The sequence below is a fragment of the Odontesthes bonariensis genome, chromosome 18 (genome assembly GCF_027942865.1).
Source record: "Odontesthes bonariensis isolate fOdoBon6 chromosome 18, fOdoBon6.hap1, whole genome shotgun sequence".
NCBI lineage: Eukaryota > Metazoa > Chordata > Actinopteri > Atheriniformes > Atherinopsidae > Odontesthes > Odontesthes bonariensis.
The window spans coordinates 27799080-27822530 of record NC_134523.1 but is presented as its reverse complement, the minus strand read 5'-3'; the positions used below and the strand labels follow the sequence as shown (position 1 = coordinate 27822530).

At 39.1% G+C, this 23451-nt stretch overlaps 1 protein-coding gene across 7 annotated transcripts in view; it reads right to left on the bottom strand.

Annotated features, from left to right (window-relative positions):
• pleca (plectin a) overlaps positions 1-23451 on the bottom strand; it is a 183516-nt gene that overhangs the window by 51536 nt on the left and 108529 nt on the right. For 3 of the 7 annotated variants that reach the window (XM_075449162.1, XM_075449168.1, XM_075449164.1), the window contains 5 exons: positions 13595-13656; positions 5835-5924; positions 5375-5410; positions 1721-1798; positions 1011-1103 (listed from right to left, as the gene is read on the bottom strand). In XM_075449162.1, coding sequence (XP_075305277.1) covers positions 1011-1103; positions 1721-1798; positions 5375-5410; positions 5835-5924; positions 13595-13656 — 359 coding nt within the window. Of the gene's footprint in view, positions 1-1010; positions 1104-1720; positions 1799-5374; positions 5411-5834; positions 5925-13594; positions 13657-17378; positions 17778-23451 lie in introns of those variants that run through there. The other 4 variants (XM_075449165.1, XM_075449166.1, XM_075449163.1 and 1 more) reach the window with 2 other exon arrangements.

Below are 23451 nucleotides of genomic sequence, written 5' to 3'. Positions count from 1 at the left end.
CGGGGCCGTTTAGTCCTGGTAAAGAGGTGATTGTAGTTATTATTTGTTACAGAGTCTGAGAAGACAGCGATTTAAAAAAAAAAAAAAAAAAGGTAATTCTTGAATTTATTTGGACTTTTGCTTTGCTGCAGGTAAAATGATCCCAAGATATTTCATGTTTTGTCTTATCAGCTTCATTTAATTTGTTAATATTCGTCGATTGGTGCATTTTCCAGACTAAACATGGAGAAGCAGCATTTAGCTGTTATGCTGCAAACAAGTGGAACAAACTGCCAGTGGAGATTAAACTTTCACCAAATGGAGACATTTTTAAATCCAGCTTAAAAACATTTCTGAGATGCAGAAATTATGTTTGTTATCAGCTGAAACGAAGCTGATGAGATAAAAACAGGAAATATTTTGAGTTTACTCTGAGTAAATGTAAAAATCACTGTGTTGTTTATCTTAATTTTCCATATTAAACTACAACAACTAACAGACCATCGGCCCATCATAGTTTATAAGCTGAACCAAGAAGTTTGGTTTTGTGAGTCAGAGCTGCCACGTCTACTGCCAGCTCTCTCCTGGGAATCACTGAGTCACATCCCACATCCCAACATAACCATTAAAGCATCATTAGAGCATCAAAGCATCTTCATTCCCTCCCACTCTGCCTCTGCAGAATCTCCCACACCAGCAGCTGAAGGAGCATGGAGCCCATCTGATGCAGTCTCACAGTTTCTGCTCTGAAGTGTGGAGCCACCGTTTGGCATTTACAAAGAAAACAGCCTCTCTTCCAAAAAGAGAGGAATAAATCGCTCTCGTGTTTATAAAGTCAGGAACTTGAGAAGCGATGGAAGCTGTGCGCGAGCACCAGAGTGTTGCCAAGCGTCCAATAAAACCCATTTAGAAATGATGGGCTGCTGGACTGGAGCTGCTCTGAGTGTAAACATTAGATTAAACCGACCCAAAGAGCAGGAAACATTCTGCTCATTCTGCTGAACGAAGGTCAACAACAAGCGCTGCTCTACCTGGAAGTGAAGGATGATGGTCCATATCAGGCCCAGGGTCAGCTTGGGGTTGCCGTCGGCGATGTCATCGTTCCTGATGTTGACCAGTTTGACCTGAGAGTGTGTGACAAGCAGCACTTTGTTGGTTTATTCCACCCGACTCGCTTCCTGCAGGCACGTTAGCTCGTGGCCAAACGTTAGCTCGTGGCTAACGGGCTGAATGTTGAATGTTCCCCAAATGTCTGGGAACTAACAGTGAACATTACAGGAAGAAACTTTCTGGTCGTTTCCACAACCAAATAGAATAGAATAGAATAGAAAAATACTTTATTCATCCCCCAATGGGGGAAATTCAAATTAGTCAAGTAGCTCAATAATGATTAAAATTTACAATGATTGCATATTAACAACAACAATAATAATACCAAATTCTAATAAAAATACTACTACTACTAATAATAATAAATGACTAAATAATTACAAATAAATAAATAAATAATCATTAAAAAATTATATATATATATATAATGAAAAAAAACTAAATTTTAAATAAAAAAGAAAAATAAAGAAAAGAAAAATAAAATAATAAATTCTATAAATATATATATACAAAAAAAATAAAAAAAACACAATAATAATAATAAATAAATAAAAAATGAGGCTCTGGAAACCCGAACCTCTCGGCTGGGTTTGCTGTGAAGTTGTCAGGTGAGCATTTTTCCTTCACTGACCTGTCTGTGTTTGAGAAAGTCCAGAGCAATCTGCACATTCTGCAGCTTGTGGAAGCGCATCCTTCCTTTCTCCCGCGGCTGTAAGAGAAGAAAGAGGACAGCGGACATGAGGAGGAGGCTAAAAGACCCACAAAGTGACCGAGGAGCAGGTGCTTCAGGTGCTTTCAGTGTCCGGCGACACAAAGAACTATTCTACTGTGAGTGATTCTTACAGTCATGGTGCTGAAAATCAAAACTGAAAGGAAGCAAATTTGAGGTATGATTCAAATTCTGCATGTTTTCAGGTCAAAGCGTTGGGCTTGATCAGATCTCACCGTACCTCCACATGACCCTGAAACGCATTCAAGATGCAGCCAAGATGTCTGCAGGTCAAAGCATGACGATGAATGACGACAAGTTTCAGTGATTCGACTCAGTCCAACAGGCAGCTTTTTATTCTGTCAGCTGATATCTAAGTTTGACCTTTTAGCCCTAACTCAGTCCAACCCAGCAGATTCACAGGGAAACCCGAGCAGTGATGGCCATGACATGCACTGGGGCCTGAACGTTTAAAGGGATAGTTCGCCTCTTTTGACATGAAGCTGTATGACATCCCATATTAGCAACATCATTTATTACTGCTGCTGGAGTTTTAACCCGGACTAAGACATCTGAACACATCACAGCAGCTTTAAAATCTTTACTCTGGCTTCCAGTCAGTCACAGAATAGATTTTAAAAGCCTGCTGATGGTTTACATCTGTGATATGTTCAGAGAATATAAAGCCAGCAGAGCTCTTAGATCCAAGGACTCAGGTCAGCTGGTCCAGTCCAGAGTCCAGACTAAACATGGAGAAGCAGCATTTAGCTGTTATGCTGCAAACAAGTGGAACAAACTGCCAGTGGAAATTAAACTTTCACCAAATGGAGACATTTTTAAATCCAGCTTAAAAACATTTCTTTTCTCATGTGTCTATGCATGAAATCTGCACGATATCTTCTAACTTATCTGGACTGTTGCTTGTTTTTAAATTAATTTATATCATTTTATTTGTTTCTCTTTATATTATTTTATGTATTTTAATGCTTCTTTCACTCTCTGCTGCAATGTTTTTATTTTATGTGAAGCACTTTGAATTGTTTTATACATGAAATGTGCTACAAATAAATTTGATTTGATTTGATTTATGAATATTTTCTTAACCCTTCTTACATTATGCGTTCAAAAGAGTAATACATTTGCATCACAAAATCGTTCTCCAGGAAAAAGTCAGAGCTCACAATCACTTGGCCCTATTTTCTCTCCCTTCGTATCACTGCCTGCTGTGCAGACCGAAGCGTAGACCGAGCAGTCCCCTGCTTCCGAGCAGCAAACACCGTAACAGGCGCGGCTGTCGGCAGGCGGCAGCAGGCAGTGATACTAAGGGAGAGAAAATAGTGCGTTGTGGCCATTTCTGTTTGTAAATCATAAGTTCTATCAATTTAGTTTTCTTTGGGCCGTTAGAATATACTTTAGTTAGTTTGGAATCAAAATCTGTAATAAATTTTTATATTTGAAGTTGTTTAGATTATTTTGGTAACTTTCAGACCCTCCCATTAATCAGAGAGATTAAGAACACACCTGGGGGGCGTGTTGGAGGAGCTTTTTGTTGGTCAGATGTCCGCTGTGAAGACGGGAGGTTTTGGTAAAATGATTTTTTTTTTACCGCTTTTTGAGCTTGTAAAATCAGATTAAGTTAACTTTCGTTTTTCATCTAAGTTGTAAGAGATTTTTAGTTATTGTTTTGTTCATATTTTTTGTTGGAAATAAACTACATATATTTTTTAAACAATCAAGTCGGAAGTGCAAGAATCAGACCACCTGTTGCCCCCCACGGCCTTTCTTAGAAAATGTAGTTTGGAAACTCAGAAGGCCGCGACACAGCGCCAAGAGATTGTGAGGTCTGACTTTTTCCTGGAGAACAATTTTGTGATGCAAATGTATTACTCTGTTGAACGCATTTTGTTTTGAGAAGCAAAACACTTTATTTTTTAAACCCCAGCCAACTAGCCGGACTACCTTCATCAACACCAAAACGAGGCTGGAACTCTGCTCACAGGACGCAGCAGGGGGTAAGAAAATGTTCATAAATGATGTTGCTGATATGGGATGTCATACAGCTTCATGTCAAAAGAGGCGAACTGTCCCTTTAAGCCAGTCTGCAGGCGGGTTGCAGAACATTAGCACCTACAGCTTAGAAGTCACATGTTTAGACCATTCATCTGTAATTATGCAGACATCACTGATACAATAAGCTAAATTATTCAGTTCCCTGCAGATTTAGTCTCATCAGTGGAGAAGAAAAACACGTCTCGGGTTTCCACAGGTTAACTCTTCAGACATTCTGTCAGCTAAACCTTCCCCGAATCAACACTGGAAAAAAATGCCCCTCCAAAAATAAGTAAAAAAACAACAAATACGAGACGTTTTTGCTTGAAATAAGCAAAAAAATCTGCCAATGGAACTAGTGAAAATCGGCTTGTGCAGATTTCTTGAAATAAAATGTGACATTTAGGACTTTTGAGATAAAAGTGATCTTGAAATTAGCTTAAAAACCTCTTCAAATGAAAAAAAAAAGCTTGTTTCATTTGATATGTGACTCAAAACAATTTGTTTTCAAGACTTTTTCACTTAACAAGATATTCAAGATGTATTGTATTTTAATACAAGTCCCTATATCTGGCTGAAATGGTACTTGTTAGGCAGTTGTGTCTTATATCAAGTGTAATTAGATACTCAATGAGACAAATATACATGGTAAGACTTGGTAAGTTTTTTCCAGTGAATAAACTCGATCCTGCTGATGTGAACATGGGAAAATAAACCTAGAAGAAAAGAATTGGACCATAAAGTTTTGAATTTCATGGCTTTAAGAGTTTTCTGAGCTCTGGGATGAATTAATTAATGTCTCATTTCCAGTCAAAATATCTCATTACACTTAATATGACACAACTGCCTAACAAGTTCTATTTCACTTGTTTATAAGACAATACATCTAGAATATCTTGTTAAAAGAAAAAGTCTTGAAAACAAATTGTTTTCAGTCATATCATATGAAACAAGCTTTTTTTTTTACATTTGAAGAGGTTTTAAAGCTAATTTCAAGATCACTTTTATCTCAAAAGTCCTAAATATCACATTTTATTTCAAGAAATCTTGACAAGCCGATTTTCACTCGTTCCATTGGCAGATTTTTTTGCTTATTTCAAGCAAAAACGTCTTTTATTTGTTGTTTTTTTACTTATTTTTGGAGGGGCATTTTTTCCAGTGTAGTACTTGTTAGGCAGTTGTGTCTTATATTAAGTGTAATGAGATATTTTGACTAGAAATGAGACAAATATACTTGGTAAGACTTTGATTTTTTGTTCTGGGATGTTGCTTCAGATGTGACGGTTCGGTCCTTTAACATCGGCGCACACGCAGACAGATTCAGGTTTAAAAGAAGTAAAAACTCTAAAAATTAAAGCAGCTGTTCTCCTGATCTTGACCAAATGAAAGAGGACGATGTTGACACGAAAAGGGGACAACAAACAGGGAGTGAGACTGCCATCATGCACAACCCAGCAGCCACCTGGGGTGGTGACACATGCCAACGCCCGGGAGGGGGCGGCCGGCCGCAGTGCAGGCGCCACTCACCAACCGCACGTTCCTCACAACGTCACGTTCCCTCGGCTACAGCGCGAGCGCCGCGAGAGAGGAAAGGCAGAGGCAGAGGGGAGAGGTCAGGGCAAAGGTAAGCAGACAGGAATTAGAAAAAGGAAAAACAAAGACAAGTGCAGAAAGGTTACAAGATGGAAGCAAAGGATGAAATTAGTGTTTTAAGGCTACATCACCGGAGGGCGTGTTCCCAAAAGACCAAAGCTAACGGAGGTGTGCAGGGCCCCAGCATGAGCTGGGAGGCCCAAAAACATCTAAAGAATGTCAGTCAACAACATGCAGAGGTGGAGAGGAAATCGTTTCTAACGCAGGTAAACACAGCTGAGGGAACACTGAGAGGGGAGGACTGTAGAAGAAGAGGAGCACAGAGAAGGTGGGCGGGGACCACGAGACAGCTGTGCACAGCTGGGGCACGTCTGCACATCTGGAGGCAGCTCACCAGAGTCTCCCCGGAGAGCACCTCCAGCAGGGAGATGAGGTTGTGTCCATCCCTGAGGTCCTCGTACAGGTCGGTGATGTGTCGCTGCGCCTGCACAGAAAAGAGGAGAAGAAGAAGAAGAAGAGGTCAGAGTCTGAAGTCGTCCGACACGAAGCTGAGTAACAGGAAGCTGTTACTTACAGATCTAATATATATATATACAGATCTAAGAAACTGTTTCTCATGTACAGACTTTTTCTAGATTGGTTTCTTTAAACTGAAGTCGGCCAGTGGAGACACTGGAGATCTTTTATTCATTATCATTTACATTCAGATTTAGTTTAAATATCATATAAAAACACAGTTATTTCTAAACCCGATTTAATTTATTCTGGTATGTGGTGTTACATGTTATGACCACAAGGGGGCGCTTCTTTGTTTATATGTCAGTTAAGAATAGGTCAAGGTTCAAATAGTAGAAGAAGAAAAGGTTCAGTTAGAAAAGGCCGTTTCGTAACTAGAGAGGTGAACCTTTGTCGTTGTTTTATTGTTTATTGTACTGTGGTCGTGTTTTTTTGAATCAGTAAAACACAGAAAAGAGAAGAAGAAGAAGTCAGAGTCTGAGGTCGTCCGACACGAAGCTGGAGACCCTGGAGATCTTTTATTCATTATCATTTACATTCAGATTTAATATAAATATTATATAGATAGTATTAAAAACACAGTTATTTCTAAACCTGATTTAATTTATTCTGCTATGTGCTGTTACACGTTTAGACCACAAGGGGGCATTTCTTTGTTTATATGTCAGTTGAGTTCGAATAGTAGACGAAGAAAAGGTTCAGTTAGAAAAAAGTTTCGTAACTAGAGAGGTGAACCTTTGTCGTTGTTTTATTGTACTTTATTATACAATTTATTGTACTGTGGTTGTGTTTTTCTGCTTATTTTTTTACTAGAAGCTGCAGCTAAATCCCCACAAAAGGTTGAGTTTTCACTGCATTTTTAGAACATTTTCCCAACCGTTGATGCTCACGTTCATCACACACGTGGCTTCTTTTAACACACGACATTAACAAAGATGAACACAACAAAGAGATGATCCGCTGTGAACAAACGTTCACACCGACGCTTGAAACATTCGGAGGGAGGAGCCAAGAAGGCTGGAAAATAACCGACCGATATGATGCTCTGGAACAAAGATCTTCAGAGCTTAAATACCAGAAACCATTTCATCTGTTTACTATCAAAGTTTGGAGTTAGATGCGAGTGATTGTATGGGATAAACTGTGTCCATAAAATGGCTTAAAATAAATAAACTTCCACGTTTGTGGCTGCAAAGATTTGATCAAAGTCATAAAATCCAAAAAACTACAACTGAAGAAAAGCAAAGTGTGCATGCTCTTAGTTGTAGCTGAACACGAAGACAGAATGTATTCGAAACCGCATTCTTCTCCTACTACTCATACTAACTTTTTGAGTTAGTAAGCGAGTTTGAGTAAGCAAGAAGTTCCCAGATGCATACTAGATTCTCCGAAATGTTGGGTATGCATCATGAGGTTACTATTCATACTCAAACTACCCAAGATGCAACGTAACGTGATGTCGCCGATCTTCATTTCCTGTCAAAACGGCAGTTTCAAGCTAGCTACAACGAGGGTAGGTTTACTTCCTGTTTTCAAAACAAAAGCACCAATTGTATCGTAATGGCTTTCCCTATGATAGAAGGCAACGGGTATTTTATTTTGTGAAAATAACAGGAAATGCGTTGCTCACTGCGGCTAGCTTTAGTAGCGCCGAATTCGTGGGAACAAAATTGTAAATAGCCGGTATTTTGTCAGGTTTTCAACTCGTTGGGGATCTAAACGACTACTTTCTCGCCTGAAAATGTTTCAAATGTTGCTAAAGTTTACAGAGTTTAGAGCTTAAGAGAAATCAGCTTCAGGCCGGCTGATTTTGGCTCAGGCAGGAGCGAAGTGCATTGTGGGTAAACGCTCTGCATACTGTCTGATCGATGAGTATGCAGTATGTAGTATGTGGTTTCGAACACAGCCACACACACGGCTGTTAGAAAAGACTCCAGGGCTGTGCTCGAAACCACCTACTTCGCCTACTACTCCTACTAACTTTAACTTTTTTCAAGTTCCCGGATGCATACTAGATTCGTCGAAATGTTGGGTATGCATCATGAGGTTACTACTCATACTCAAACTACCCAAGATGCAACGTAACGTGACGTCGCCGATCGTCATTTCCTGTCAAAATGGCAGTTTCAAGCTAGCTACAACGAGGGTAGGTTCACTTCCTGTTTTCAAAACAAAAGCACCAATTGTATCGTAATGGCTTTCCCTATGATAAAAGGCAACGGGTATTTTATTTTGTGAAAATAACCGGAAGTGCGTTGCTCACTGCGGCTAGCTTTAGTAGCGCCGAATTCGTGGGAACAAAATTGTAAATAGCCGGTATTTTGTCAGGTTTTCAACACGTTGGGGATCTAAACGACTACTTTCTCGCCTGAAAATGTTTCAAATGTTGCTAAAAGTTTACAGAGTTTAGAGCTTAAGCGAAATCAGCTTCAGGCCGGCTGATTTCGGCTCGGGCAGGAGCGAAATGCATTGTGGGTAAACGCTCTGCATACTGTCTGATCGATGAGTATGCAGAATGGAAGCATGTAGTATGTAGTATGTAGTCTGTAGTATGCGGTTTCGAACACAGCCACACACACGGCTGTTAGAAAAGACTCGGGGAGTTCAAATGAAAGGGTCAAAGGTCAGAGGTTAGCGGTTTTAAACCTTTAAACACGGAACATGCAGGCAGGAAGGACCCACTGAGCACAGACAGCACCTACCTCTGCCTTCCAGTGCTGATGGGAAAGGATGGAGCAGAGCAGGAGGGAGGATGGAGAGAAGAAACAGCGGGATGTGAGAAGATGGAAACTTCAGGCACTCGTGAGGGAACAGAAGTTTGATTTGACAGAGTCAAACTCTCACACATCCAATGATGCTTCGAGCTTTCTGAACAATGTTTTATGGATGTAAATGTGATGATAAAGCAGCTTAAATAAAGCAGAATGAAACCTCCACGTTCTCATGAGAGTTGTAAGACCATCAGAATTCAGTTCTTTCCTGGTCTCACAGTCTGATCTCATGACTCTGTGGCCAACGCCTCCGGGGCAGCAACATGGCCGAACGTCTCCAGTCTCACGGATCACAATCAGAGGGATTTTCCGAGCTCGTGAGTCATCTCGGACAAAGGCCCGTGTAACAGGGCACACAAGGACCGGAGACATTCCTCACACTTTGTCACGCTTCGGTTTCCAACATTAAAACAATGATTCGGAGACTTAAATGCGCCTCAGAGACACGTAAAAGAAGCTCGAAACGAACCCTGAACATGCAACAGAATGCGCAGTTTGTGTTGATGTGCAGAAAATGACTTTTTCCTCCTGTTGTCATGGCGCAACATGAGGACTCCCGATTCATTTCAGAGCAGAGGTGGAGGAGTTGGAGTTAAAAGCTGAGATTTGACGTAGTTCTAAACTAGTTGGTGGGAAGTATCTGCTTATAAGTGGTAACTTAGTTACTTTTAAGCTTAAAGAACCGAGTCCAGTTGTCCCTAAGATGATTGAGAATCTACAACAAAGCAGACAATCACTCTCAGCTCTCTGTAACAGACCTGTGATCGTCTCTTTATCTTATCTCAAGGAAACAAAAGGCTACTTTTGAGATGATTTAATCAATTTTACAGAAGAAAAACAAGCTATGTATTCTCAATGATAGAATCATGAACTCGTAATCTCAAAACAACAGCATTTAGATGAACTATCGGAGGCCCAAAAAAACCTTCAATTTGAAAGATTCTTCCTACTTTATGTTCACATAGTTTATGATTTTACTTTAAATCTTAATGAACAAACAGGTATAATTCAAACAGGGACATGATGAACAGGGGGTACGGATGGCCCCCCCTTTGTAACATAATGTAATTCAACGTAATGTAGCATAACACTGTGTACTGTAGCATAACACTGTACTGTAGCATAATGTAGCATAACACTGTTTAATGTAGTGTAATGTAGCATAACACTGTCTACTGTAAGGTAATGTAGCATAACACTGTTTACTGTTGCGTAATGTAACATAACACTGTTTACTGTAGCGTAATGTAGCGTAACACTGTGTACTGTAGCGTAATGTAGCATAACACTGTTTATTATAGCGTAATGTAGCATAACACTGTTTACTGTAACATAATGTAGCGTAACACTGTTTACTGTAGCGTAATGTAGCATAACACTGTATACTGTAGCGTAATGTAGCATAACATTGTGTACTGTAGCGTAATGTAGCATAACACTGTTTACTGTAGCGTAATGTAGCATAATACTGTAATGTAGCATAACACTGTTTACTGTAACGTAATGTAGCATAACACTGTTTACTGTAGCATAATGTAGCATAACACTGTTTACTGTAACGTAATGTAGCGTAACACTGTTTACTGTAACGTAATGTAGCGTAACACTGTTTACTGTAACGTAATGTAGCATTACACTGTTTACTGTAGCGTAATGTAGCGTAACACTGTTTACTGTAACGTAATTTAGCATAACACTGTTTACTGCAGCGTAATGTAGCGTAACACAGCACAACACTGTACTGTAGCGTAATGTAGCATAACACTGTGTACTGTAGCATAATGTAGCACAACACTGTGTACTGTAGCATAACTCTGTGTACAGCGTAATGTAGCAAAACACTGTGTACTGTACCATAACTCTGTGTACAGCGTAATGTAGCAAAACACTGTGTACTGTACCATAACTCTGTGTACAGCGTAATGTAGCATAACACTGTGTACTGTAGCATAACACTGTACTGTAGCATAATGTAGCATAACACTGTTTAATGTAGTGTAATGTAGCATAACACTGTCTACTGTAAGGTAATGTAGCATAACACTGTTTACTGTTGCGTAATGTAACATAACACTGTTTACTGTAGCGTAATGTAGCGTAACACTGTGTACTGTAGCGTAATGTAGCATAACACTGTTTATTATAGCGTAATGTAGCATAACACTGTTTACTGTAACATAATGTAGCGTAACACTGTTTACTGTAGCGTAATGTAGCATAACACTGTATACTGTAGCGTAATGTAGCATAACATTGTGTACTGTAGCGTAATGTAGCATAACACTGTTTACTGTAGCGTAATGTAGCATAATACTGTAATGTAGCATAACACTGTTTACTGTAACGTAATGTAGCATAACACTGTTTACTGTAGCATAATGTAGCATAACACTGTTTACTGTAACGTAATGTAGCGTAACACTGTTTACTGTAACGTAATGTAGCGTAACACTGTTTACTGTAACGTAATGTAGCATTACACTGTTTACTGTAGCGTAATGTAGCGTAACACTGTTTACTGTAACGTAATTTAGCATAACACTGTTTACTGCAGCGTAATGTAGCGTAACACAGCACAACACTGTACTGTAGCGTAATGTAGCATAACACTGTGTACTGTAGCATAATGTAGCACAACACTGTGTACTGTAGCATAACTCTGTGTACAGCGTAATGTAGCAAAACACTGTGTACTGTACCATAACTCTGTGTACAGCGTAATGTAGCATAACACTGTGTACTGTAGCATAATGTAGCATAACACTGTTTACCGTAGCGTAATGTAGCATAACACTGTTTACTGTAGCGTAGTGTAGAATAACACTGTGTACTGTAGCGTAATGTAGCATAACACTGTTTACTGTAACATAATGTAGCGTAACACTGTTTACTGTAGCGTAATGTAGCATAACACTGTATACTGTAGCGTAATGTAGCATACAATTGTGTACTGTAGCGTAATGTAGCATAACACTATTTACTGTAGCGTAATGTAGCATAATACTGTAATGTAGCATATATACTGTTTACTGTAACGTAAAATAGCATAATACTGTAATGTAGCATAACACTGTTTACTGTAGCGTAATGTAGCATAACACTGTTTACTGTAACGTAATGTAGCGTAACACTGTTTACTGTAACGTAATGTAGCGTAACACTGTTTACTGTAACGTAATGTAGCATTACACTGTTTACTGTAGCGTAATGTAGCGTAACACTGTTTACTGTAACGTAATGTAGCATAACACTGTTTACTGTAGCGTAATGTAGCGTAACACAGCACAACAGGGTGCAGCCTCATCATGTAATGCAGCGCAGAATAGTGGAACACAGCATAGTGTTGTATAGCTTGGTTTTACAGTGATTAATAATGATTGGTGAAGAAGTCAGAACTTGGAGCTGAAAAAAAAAAAAAAAGGTTTGATAACACTGCAACATGTTCTATGGTAGAAGCTGGACAATGTGTGTGTGACTCATTGGGACAGAAGAGCTAATAAACAGTTTATTACTGCCCTTGTCACCACTTTTTATGAGCAGGGCAGCCATGTTGGATTATAAAACCCAACTGAACTTTCCTACAGGGAAATCTGAGTTCAAGTTCAAGTTCAAATCTTCTTCTTCTTTTTAAAACACTGCTCGTCTTATCTAAAGCAATGCAATGTAACTTCTCAAAAAGCCCACTATGGAGCTCCCCCTACAGGGTTGGAGGTAATGTACTGTTACACTGTCGTAAATACAACACCCTTTCACGTTTCACGTTTGTTGACGAACCGGCGAGGAGTCAGAAGGTCCAAGCTATGTCGACTGAGAAGGTAAGAGTAATCAAATGTACCTGGGAGCGTGAGAGGGGTCTATTTGTTTTTGCGGTAGGTGTGCCAGAAAGCAAGTCGAAGTACTTCCGCTCAGCTCCCGGGCCGGTCCAGCAAAGTTACATAGCGCAGTTTTTCCATCTCAGACCCCCGAAGGGCATAGGAGACAGGCCAATCGTAATATTAAAACTCATTCTAGCCGCACAATTTTTTTAAAGCTGTTATTTTAAGGTAGAAATGTTACATAGTATTGCTTTAAGCTCAGTTACTATCAATTCCAAATTAAAATGAATAAATGATGGGCCATGGTTACTCATAACTAAAAGTATGTTGAATAATTAAAATATATATAAATAATAATATAATAATAATCATAAATAAAAATCCGCCCATTGGGGGATGAATAAAGTTTTTTTCTATTCTATTAACTACTATTATGATTAATAATAAATGACACACATGAAAGGTTACCAGAGCCAAACGGGCCATCTTTAAATGACTTTTACTGTCCATGTTGCACCAGTCATGATCATGGAGCAGATATGATGCAAATCCACACATCTGATAAGCTGGAATATATAAATAACAAATATTAAATGAATCCCTTGAACCTTTTTCCAACTTTATTCAGTTTTCATGGGTCAGAGCGTCTGCCGACGACAGCTTCAGCATCTTAACTCGGGTGGTGACATATCGACCGTGGACTCCTGCAGCTTCCTGCTCCCCTGCAGAACCCCGACAGTCTGGATCCCAGATGTGAAACCCGAGTGGGTCCGGCCCACCGTACCACAGCCCCTAAACGCGCCAAACTAAAGCGAAACCAGGTGTTCGTGACTCACTTCCTCCGGCACATAGTTAATGCAAACGACATAGCGATGGGTTTATGGTGTGCTGGAGCGATCTGTGTAAAGTTTGGGATGTTTTTAAATCTATAAAAGACTTGCTTTCATTAACTGGAGTATGACTCAGTCTGGGGTTTAAGCTTGTGAAGTCCTTGACTTTCACCCCAAATAGACACATTTTAAGCAGTGAAAGTTGTTGAAGTTGGATCTTACCTTCATCAGGTGCTTGTTGACCCATTTTGTGAACGTCTTTTTCTGAACTCGGTCTCGTTCATCTGTGGAAAGACGGATCATAGAAAGCTCAGTTTAACGTACGTACAGCATGGTTTTAAAGTCAGTGTAAAGGAGCGTTAAGAAAGGCAATATATCACATACTCCGATTGGTTAATTTTCTTAATTAATCGTTTAATTATGTGCAAACAAATCCGCTTAAAGTTGCTTTTTTTTCCACAGAAGTGTCACAAGTTGCATTGATGATAGATGGCACTGTGAACTTGGATGAAAACCAAACAAAACAACAGCATAAATAAAATAAAAACCCATTTTTTTCCCTTTTTCCCAGCCTCAGTTAAGTCCTAATCCCTGCTTTGAGGCAGACTGCCTGGGAAGATGACTGGGAATCAAAGAATGTGCATCAACTGAGCCAAAACCACAATAATGTTCCTCATGTTTTCTGAGCCCCTGTAGAAAACATCACTTAGAACATCCCCTGGTGTAAACATTAAGTACTTAATCTGTTCAAATAATAAAGAACAAGCACAGAAGTCAGTGTGCATTAGGTGTTTTAGCAGAGGAGGTGTCGTCTGAAGAGATTCTAAGAGGCAAGGAGAGCATTTGGTAGTCTGGTAGCTGGTTCTACCATCGTGAAACCAGCCAGTTAGGACTGAGACGGCCTTGTTTGTTTGTCTCTCAGAGATTTGAGCCGAGAACGTGGGATCGTGCGATGGGTATGACTGGAAACAGCTGGGTGTCACCATAAAAGAAGCCATTAAAAAAAAAAAAAAAAAAAAAAGTTGAGCTACCTGACGAATTTGAATTTCCCCCATTGGGGGATAAATAAAGTATTTTTCTATTCTATTCTATTCTATTCTATTCTATTCTATTCTATTCTATTCTGTTCTATTCTGTTCTATTCTATAACTGGATAAATGGACCCAAAGATGTGGTGCAAGTGAAGGGACACCAGCACCGAGCCCTGGAGCACCCCAAGAGTTCATGTTATAAGAATAATCTAATTATCTAATCAAATCAAATCAAATCAAATCTAATTTATTTATATAGCACATTTCATGTACAAACAATTCAAAGTGCTTTACATAAAATACCAAAACTTTTCCATGCCAAGGCCCCCCAAACAGTATTAGCTTCTGGCCGGGGACCCCCTTTGCAAACCACAGACAATGCTACAAAATATGTAAAGAAACATACACTTTTAGAACGTATTTTCTTTATTTTATTCACGGACAGTAGCTCGCTGTGTGAATTCAGCATATTGCCCGACTAAATGTTCTTCTTTACGTCTGAAGAAGTCGACCGTTTTTTCGGACTCTGCCGGACGTTTTTGTATCAAGTGACGCTGAAGTTTCAAAGGTTTTAAACACTCATTTGAGAGGGTCTCCAGACGCATTTCGGGCAATCATGGCCATTTTTCTGTATGGCTGTAAAGCCAAACTTAATGTATGCTGCCTCATACTTTCTGATTTTAGTCGGCCAGTTCTTAGGTTTTTTGGGGGCTGTTGGTCTGTTCCTTCGGTCTCTTCCTAGTCAAAAGCCCGTCCATTTTGGCTAGGTACCGACACGCTAGCTTGAGGAGCAGAGCAGCTTGAGAACAGGCGCAAACTGCCAGGTCTACGCTGTTTTGACTGGCAGCCAATCAGAAAGACAAGCATGGCAAATAACATTTCGATATGATATATTATAATAAATTGTATTTTACAATACTGATTAAAAAAATTTGACTATTTTTTATAATGATGTTTAAAAAAAAATTAGACTCTATTTTCTTATTTTTGCATTTTTTTCTTATCTTCCCTCATAATTTTCTGAGGCCCCCCTGGCGGCCCCCACTTTGAAAACCACTGATCTACACTAAAAAAAAAATCACACATCTTTCCCCAGAGTCGCGGATAGTTTCTCAGATATTTGAACTGCTTCATGTCAAGATGCTAAACAAGATGTTTTATAAGATGCTAAACAAGATGCTAAACAAGATGCTAAATGAGATGCTAAATGAGATGCTAAATGAGATGCTAAACAAGGTGCTAAACAAGATGCTAAACAAGATGCTAAATAAGATGCTAAACAAGATGTTTTACAAGATGCTAAACAAGATGCTAAACAAGAGGTTTTATAGGATGCTAAATAAGATGCTAAAGATGTTTTATAAGATGCTAAACAAGATGCTAAATGAGATGCTAAACAAGATGTTTTATAAGATGCTAAACAAGATGTTTTATAAGATGCTAAACAAGATGCTAAATAAGATGCTAAATGAGATGCTAAATAAGATCCTAAACAAGATGTTTTATAAGATGCTAAACAAGATGTTTTATAAGATGCTAAATAAGATGCTAAACAAGATGTTTTATAAGATGCTAAATAAGATCCTAAATAAGATGTTTTATAAGATGCTGAACAAGATGCTAAATAAGATGCTAAATAAGATGTTTTATAAGATGCTAAATAAGATGCTAAATAAGATGTTAAACAAGATGTTTTATAAGATGCTAAATGAGATGCTAAATGAGATGCTAAATAAGATGTTAAACAAGATATTGCGACTGACCCATAAAAGAGCTGCAGACTGCAGCAGAATCTATTAAAACCTGCGTGTCAGAGCCTGTTTGACTGAGACAACCAGCAGGTACTGAGGCTGCTGGGAAATGTTTTCCTTAAATGCATCAAACCAGGCAACATATGAAGTCCTTCAGTGAGTGATGACTCAGTCTGTGATAAGGACCAAAGATAATGTGATCTAATGTTTACACCAGATGAGACTGTGAAAGTCTCTTATCAGCCCACACTGTGAAGGAGGCCGACCGGCTGATTGTTTGCAGAGATCAGAGCTCATGCAGAGAAGTAATCAGATGGAGGAAAAGAGGCCGACGCCCATTTCAGGGTGGCACCATGACAATGAGTCAGAAACTCGTGACTTCCAGTTTCCAAACAGAGAAATGAGATAAACCTCAAAAAACAGGAACAATGATCCTCTTAATTTCATCATGAATGAGTTTGATTATGTGCAAAAAGAGAAGGGACAAAAGTAAGCCGTGTAAAAAAATATATACAACGAATAATAAATAAATAAATGCAATAATAATAAATAAATAAATACAACGAATGATAAATAAATAAATACAATAAATAAATAGATAAATAAATAAATAAATAAATACAACAAATAATAATGAATACAATAAATAAATAGAAGGATAAATAAATACAACAAATAATAATGAATACAATAAATAAATAGAAGGATAAATAAATACAACCGATAATAAATAAATACAATGAATAATAAATAAATACAATAAATAACTACATAGATGAATAAATACAACGAATAATAAGTAAATAAAAACAATAATAAATAAATAAATGGAATAATAAATAAATAAATGAATAAATGCAATAATAAATAAATAAATGGAATAATAAATAAATATAAATAAATAAAAAAAATAATAAATAAATATAACGATAAATAAAGAAATGAATTAATAAATGAATAAATAAATATATAAATGAATAAATAAATACCATCAGCTCACAGCAAAGTTATTACAACAAGATTTTTTTCTGCGCGTTCAGTCCAAATATGAGCCCAGCCAAGGGATACGCCATATAAAGGGGTGTGGCTCATTTAATAAAAAGACGGGTAGAAGACCACTGCAGCCAGAGGTCACACTGAACTACTTCAGAATAAAGAGAGCAGCTACCTCAGAGCTGAGATGACAAACAGAACCTGAGGTGGATCACACACATGAAACTCTACCTTTTCTGCAGCCCATAGACTTCAGCATCCCATGGTAGTGGGACTCCTCTATGAAGACCCCATCGCTCCCCACACTGTCAGAGGAGTAGTTTCTGAACCTCTGCTCCATCGCTTTGCTGCCGTTAAGCTCAGCAATCCCGAACCAAACAGAAGCCTGAGCAGCTCTCTGCTGTGAAAGACTTCTTCCCTGAAACTCGAGTCACTCTGACTGATCCTGTAGTTAAGTGGGAGTGTTCCAGCCACCGGCTCAGTCCCTCAACTCTTTCCTCCCGGTCTCCATTTGCCGTCTCCTACATATAGTGCAACTATTTTTCTTTTTTTTTTTTTCACCAGCTCTTGCAAAATGACTGCCTGCAGGCTACAGTGTCAGAAGCTGCCATTCATCACTCTGTGCACAGAAAGGAGGAAGATTCTCCTCCCGGCCCTGCCCTGTTATGTGCAACCTGACCCCACCCACTAAAACACCCCCCACCCGAGACCCTCACAGAGCGCCGAATCCTCTGCAGGGATCAAACTCTCATCGAGACCCGAAGCAACAGGAATGTGTCCGAGTTGAGTTAAAATGTCAGTAAATGTGGAAGTGTGGGACTAATTAGCTGATTAGCTGCTTCATAATAAGTCTAATATCAAATATTAAAGCAAAGAAAAGACAAATAAAGGTAGTTAAATGTCTACATTACAGAACTCAGATGATTATGTTAAGTTTATAAAAGATTATTATAACGTTCATGAGGGGAATATGATCCCTCGCATGGCTTCTTATTTACTGTGATTCAATGAGAGATAATAACTCAGGCCACAAGGAGAGTTAAGAAAAGACAAGATCTTTAGACAAGGCCAGAGACTGATATGATTTATTCAAACATGCACTGGAAAAAATGCCCCTCCAAAAATAAGTAAAAACACAACAAATAAAAGACGTTTTTGCTTGAAATAAGCAAAATAAATCTGCCAATGGAACTAGTGAAAATCGGCTTGTCAAGATTTCTTGAAATAAAATGTGATATTTAGGACTTTTGAGATAAAAGTGATCTTGAAATTAGCTTAAAAACCTTTTCAAATGTCAATAAAAAGCTTGTTTCATATGAAATCCGACTCAAAACAATTTGTTTTCAAGACTTTTTCATTTAACTCATTGGCTGCCAGCCATTTTCAGTTCAGAGCCACCCATACTGCCAAGTGTTTTTCAGTATTTTGACTGATTTTCCAAGACCCACAGAAAAGTGTGTCTTATGACTATGTACGCACCGAAATTACCAAAAGAAAGAGTAGACTCTCTTCTTTGATCAGGAAAAAAAGTTTGTTTCTACCATTTTCAGTCTTTTAGTAATAGACAGTAGAACATAGGTTGGTTTCACCAAAAACAGCTGTTTGACCCAAAAAAATGGAGAAAACAAGCTCTTTTTTTTTTGTGCATAGTGGCACTGCTGCCGCCTAGCGGGTAATGTTGCCAGTATATTCTCTGTTTAGTGTTTACAAGCCTAAGATTTAGTGACGAACTCCGCTAGATTGTCCCCCAGCCCGCTCCGTTACAAAACGCAATTGACGTCTATAGACGTCTTTGGCAGTGAACGTTTTTTTTTAAATTGACGTCTATAGACGTCAATGGCACCGAAAGAGTTAACAAGATATTCCAGATGTATTGTCTTCAAACAAGTCCCTATATCTGGCTGAAATGGTGCTTGTTAGGCAGTTGTGTCTTATATTAAGTGTAATGAGATATTTTGACTAGAAATGAGACAAATATACTTGGTAAGACTTGGATTTTTTCCAGTGAGAGCCCACCGTTCGCTGTGGGTCGCAGCTTTTACGGCTCGATTATTTTCATTCATTCCCACTAACTGTGATTCATGAAGATAGATGTAAGGACAGGAGGCTGACGGTGTGATAAGATTGCAAAAGATAAAGAATCTGAAGCCCTTTATGTAGAATATCTATTGTAGTAGTAGTTTCAGAGCTGCAGACCCTCAGAATCAAACAAAAAGACCAGGAAATCGAACCCAAAGTCCCAAGTTTTTTTTAGTGGGGATGTCGTCAAAAGATTTCATAACGAAGAGCACAAAGGGCCAAAAACAATAAAAAAAACAAAACAAGGAAGCCCAAAAAAGGGAACAAACAACCTGATAATCTTTATGAATTCAATACTTTCACCACAAAGCAGATCTTTGTCCACTTTGACTTCCGTCTTTAAAGCTAAAGCACCAACAACAGCTCAACACACAACCAAGAGCAACTCTGCACTGGAAAAAATCAAAGTCTTTCCAAGTATATTTGTCTCATTTATAATTAAAATATCTCATTACACTTAATATCAGACACAACTGCCTAACAAGTACTATTTCAGCCAGATATAGGGACTTGTTTTAATACAATACATCTGGAATATCTTGTTAAGTGAAAAAGTCTTGAAAACAAATTGTTTTGAGTCATATTTCACATGAAACAAGCTTTTTTTGAGATCTGAAGAGGTTTTTAAAGCTAATTTCAAGATCACTTTTAACTCAAAAGTCCTAAATATCACATCTTATTTCAAGAAATCTTGACAAGCCGGTTTTCACTAGTTCCATTGGCAGATTTTTTTTGCTTATTTCAAGCAAAAACGTTTTGTATTTGTTGTTTTTCTTACTTATTTTTGGAGGGGCATTTTTTTCCAACGGGGTTGTCGTCAAAAGATTTCATAACGAAGAGGACAAAGTGCCAAAACAATTAAAAAAAAAAAACAGGAAACCCAAAAAAAGGGAACAAACAACCTGATAATCTTTATGAATTCAATACTTTCACCACAAAGCAGATCTTTGTCCACTTTGACTTCCGTCTTTAAAGCTAAAGCACCAACAACAGCTCAACACACAACCAAGAGCAACTCTGAGGCCGTCCCCAGGTGACATCAAGACGCTGCAGCATACAGACACGCGTCTGCAAAGCTCCAACGCAGCGAGGATGCAGAAGAAACATTCATCGGGAGAAATAACGCACGGACCACCAACCTAGAGAAAGGAGGCAGAACTGTCGGCTGACCACACCGTTTTGGACCAGATTCAACCCTAATTTGGACTAAGCTGTGTAAGAACGGGTCACTAAACCTTTTAACCCCAAACCCAACTGCTCGAGCTTAGCAGGCACCAGTGTGTGGGTGGAGGTGCATGGATCTCTGTTCCCGAACACACAAACAACCTCCTCAGCCGTGACTTCACAAGATATTCGTCCTCCGTCAGGAAGGAGTTCATGAAAAACAGCTTCAGAGGGCTTCGTTTCTGCCTCAAACTGTCTGCAAACTCTAACAACCTGCATCAATGTAAATGTTCTTTATTTCTACAGCCCTGTACAGACAATCATTACGGTGTTCCAAAGTGCTTCCATCATCTGCGAGCCGTCATCACCCCCTCCCAACCAGATGATGATGCATTCCTGTCCTGGTGAGGGCTGACATCGCATGCTGTCGCTTGCTCAAAGGAGCAGGCAGACTTTAATATTTCAGGGCTGGCTGGGGCTATTGTTGTTCAGCGCTCTGTGAGGAGGGCGAGCGCACCCTCAGCAGGAATGCTTCTCACGGCAAAACTGTCATCGTAAAACTTCTCTCAGGTGTCAGAAGACAGGTTGATCTCTGCGTGTTATCAGAAGAACAGACGGTGAGTTTTCTGCACAGCGCCGAGAGGACAGAACCACCTTTAAAAGTGAGAATTACACCATAAAAAAAGCTTTTTATCAATTCAGAGAGCATCAAACTGCGTTTCCATCCGATTCCTGAGGCACAAATTCAGTTAACCCTAAACCCTTTTCTCCTCTAATTTCACACTGGAAATAGTGATACTCATCATATTTGGTCCAGTTGTGCATTTTTGACTATTTTTTCGAATTTCAAACACACATCATATACAATGCAATTTTTCATTGTGTAGAAAAAAAAAACTTTTAAAAAGGGGACAAAAACGTCCCTTTTCAGAAATTAAGGAGTTTTGTTTTTTGTTTTTTTTTTAAATCAGACATGGCAAAAATTTTTTTAAATCCCTAAAAATCAATGTTGTTGCTGATCATTGACATATCCCTTACAATTTGGGCTAAAAAGTTCAAATTAGCATCTAAAGGGTTAATATTTAGAAAATAATTGAAAACTTGGTAGTTATGATCAGAACTGAAGTGGAATAAAAGATTTATGAAAAAAAAGCGGAAAAAAATATTAACATATGATGTTTTTAGGTCGTTTTAAAAGGGGACACAAATATCCCCTTTCAGTTACTAAGTTGTGTTTTAAATCAGGTGAGATTTCCAGGTTCTAGTTCTTAATACCTGTGGAAAAAGTGGCTTATTTCTTTTTTTTTTTTTAAATTTAAAGTCTGATGAATATCAGCATCTTTCACCACTCAGGTCCCAACACGCCGCCTCCCTCTGCAGGCATCCAAAACATGTCTCCTCCTCCCGACCTCCTGCCAGTAACTGCAGGCGAAGTCTGCGTTCCTCGGCCCGTTGCAGGTATTTAGGTGCTGGGTTTCATGCATGTTTCTTATGAGCAAACACAGGCCGCAGCCAAAGAGGCAGGGATGTGTGCTCATGATGTCGGACGGGTTAATTAAGCCTAATTACACGACAAATAATTCTCCTGGTGTACATAAACACTCAGTGTTGAGTCAGTTCATACGAGTCATGAAGCAGCACGAAGCCTGCAGCAGCTCTTCTTTTCTCTTTTACTTTTCACATTTTTCACAAGCTTTTTTTGACATTTGAAGAGTTTTTAAGCTAATTTCAAGATCACTTTTATCTCAAAAGTCCTAAATATCACATCTTATTTCAAGAAATCTTGATAAGCCGATTTTCACTAGTTCCATTGGCAGATTGTTTTGCTTACTTCAAGCAAAAACGTCTTGTATTTTTTTACTTTTTGGAGGGGCATTTTTTCCAGTGCACTGGGGAAAAAAAGCTTGTTTCATGTGAAATATGACTCAAAACAATTTGTTTTCAAGACTTTTTCATTTAACAAGATATTCCAGATGTATTGTCTTCAAACAAGTCCCTATATCTGGCTGAAATGGTACTTGTTAGGCAGTTGTGTCTTATATTAAGTGTAATGAGATACTCAATGAGACAAATATACTTGGTAAGATTTAGATTTTTTCCAGTGAGAGAAGATGCGATGATTGCTGGACAACGAAGGAGGGGAACGCCGTCAAGGCGGGGAATGAACGGCCTGGGGCGTAACGGGGCAGATCCAACCTGGAGTTGGCAATGAAGAGAAAACCTGCACGGCCTCAGAGAAGAGCCAAGATGGCCTGTTATTAACACACAAGAGGAATTCATTCCTCATAAAAACAAACTAAAGTGGTGACTGACACCAGCTGGAGAATAAATCCCATTATAGTCAACAGCAAAGGAGCCACTTTAATGGGGCAAATTATGGAAAAGCATTGAAAAAAAAAATCACAATAGGGGCGGTCGGTGGTGTAGTGGGTTAAGCAGCCGCCCCATGTACAGAGGCTACAGTCCTCGCTGCAGCTGGCCCCGGTTCCAGTCCCGCACCGGACGGCCCTGTGCTGCATGTCTTCCCTATCTATCTGCCCCCTGCTTCCTGTCTCTCTCCAACTGTCTATCCATTAAAGGCATAAAAAGCCCAAAAACATATTTAAATAAATAAATCACAATATTATGTTTGAAAAAAAGGTGATAAACACCTTATAACTGTGTGATTCTGAACAGAATCCCCAGGAGTCACCACGGCAACCAGTGACTCCATCACCTGTACAATCTCACACATTTTTATCATCTCTGATCAGCTCTCCTCACCTCCAAATCTGAGACCATGGTCTTCGGCCGGAAAAGGGTGGAATGCTCTCTCCGGGTCGGGAATGAGATCCTTCCCCAAGTGGAGGAGTTCAAGTATCTCGGGGTCTTGTTCACGAGTGAGGGACGAATGGAGCGGGAGGTTGACAGACGGATCGGTGCGGCGTCTGCAGTGATGCGGGCTCTGCACCGGCCCGTCGTGGTGAAGAAGGAGCTGAGCCAGAAGGCGAACCTCTTGATTTACCGGTCAATCTATGTTCCTACCCTCACCTATGGTCACGAGCTGTGGGTAGTGACCGAA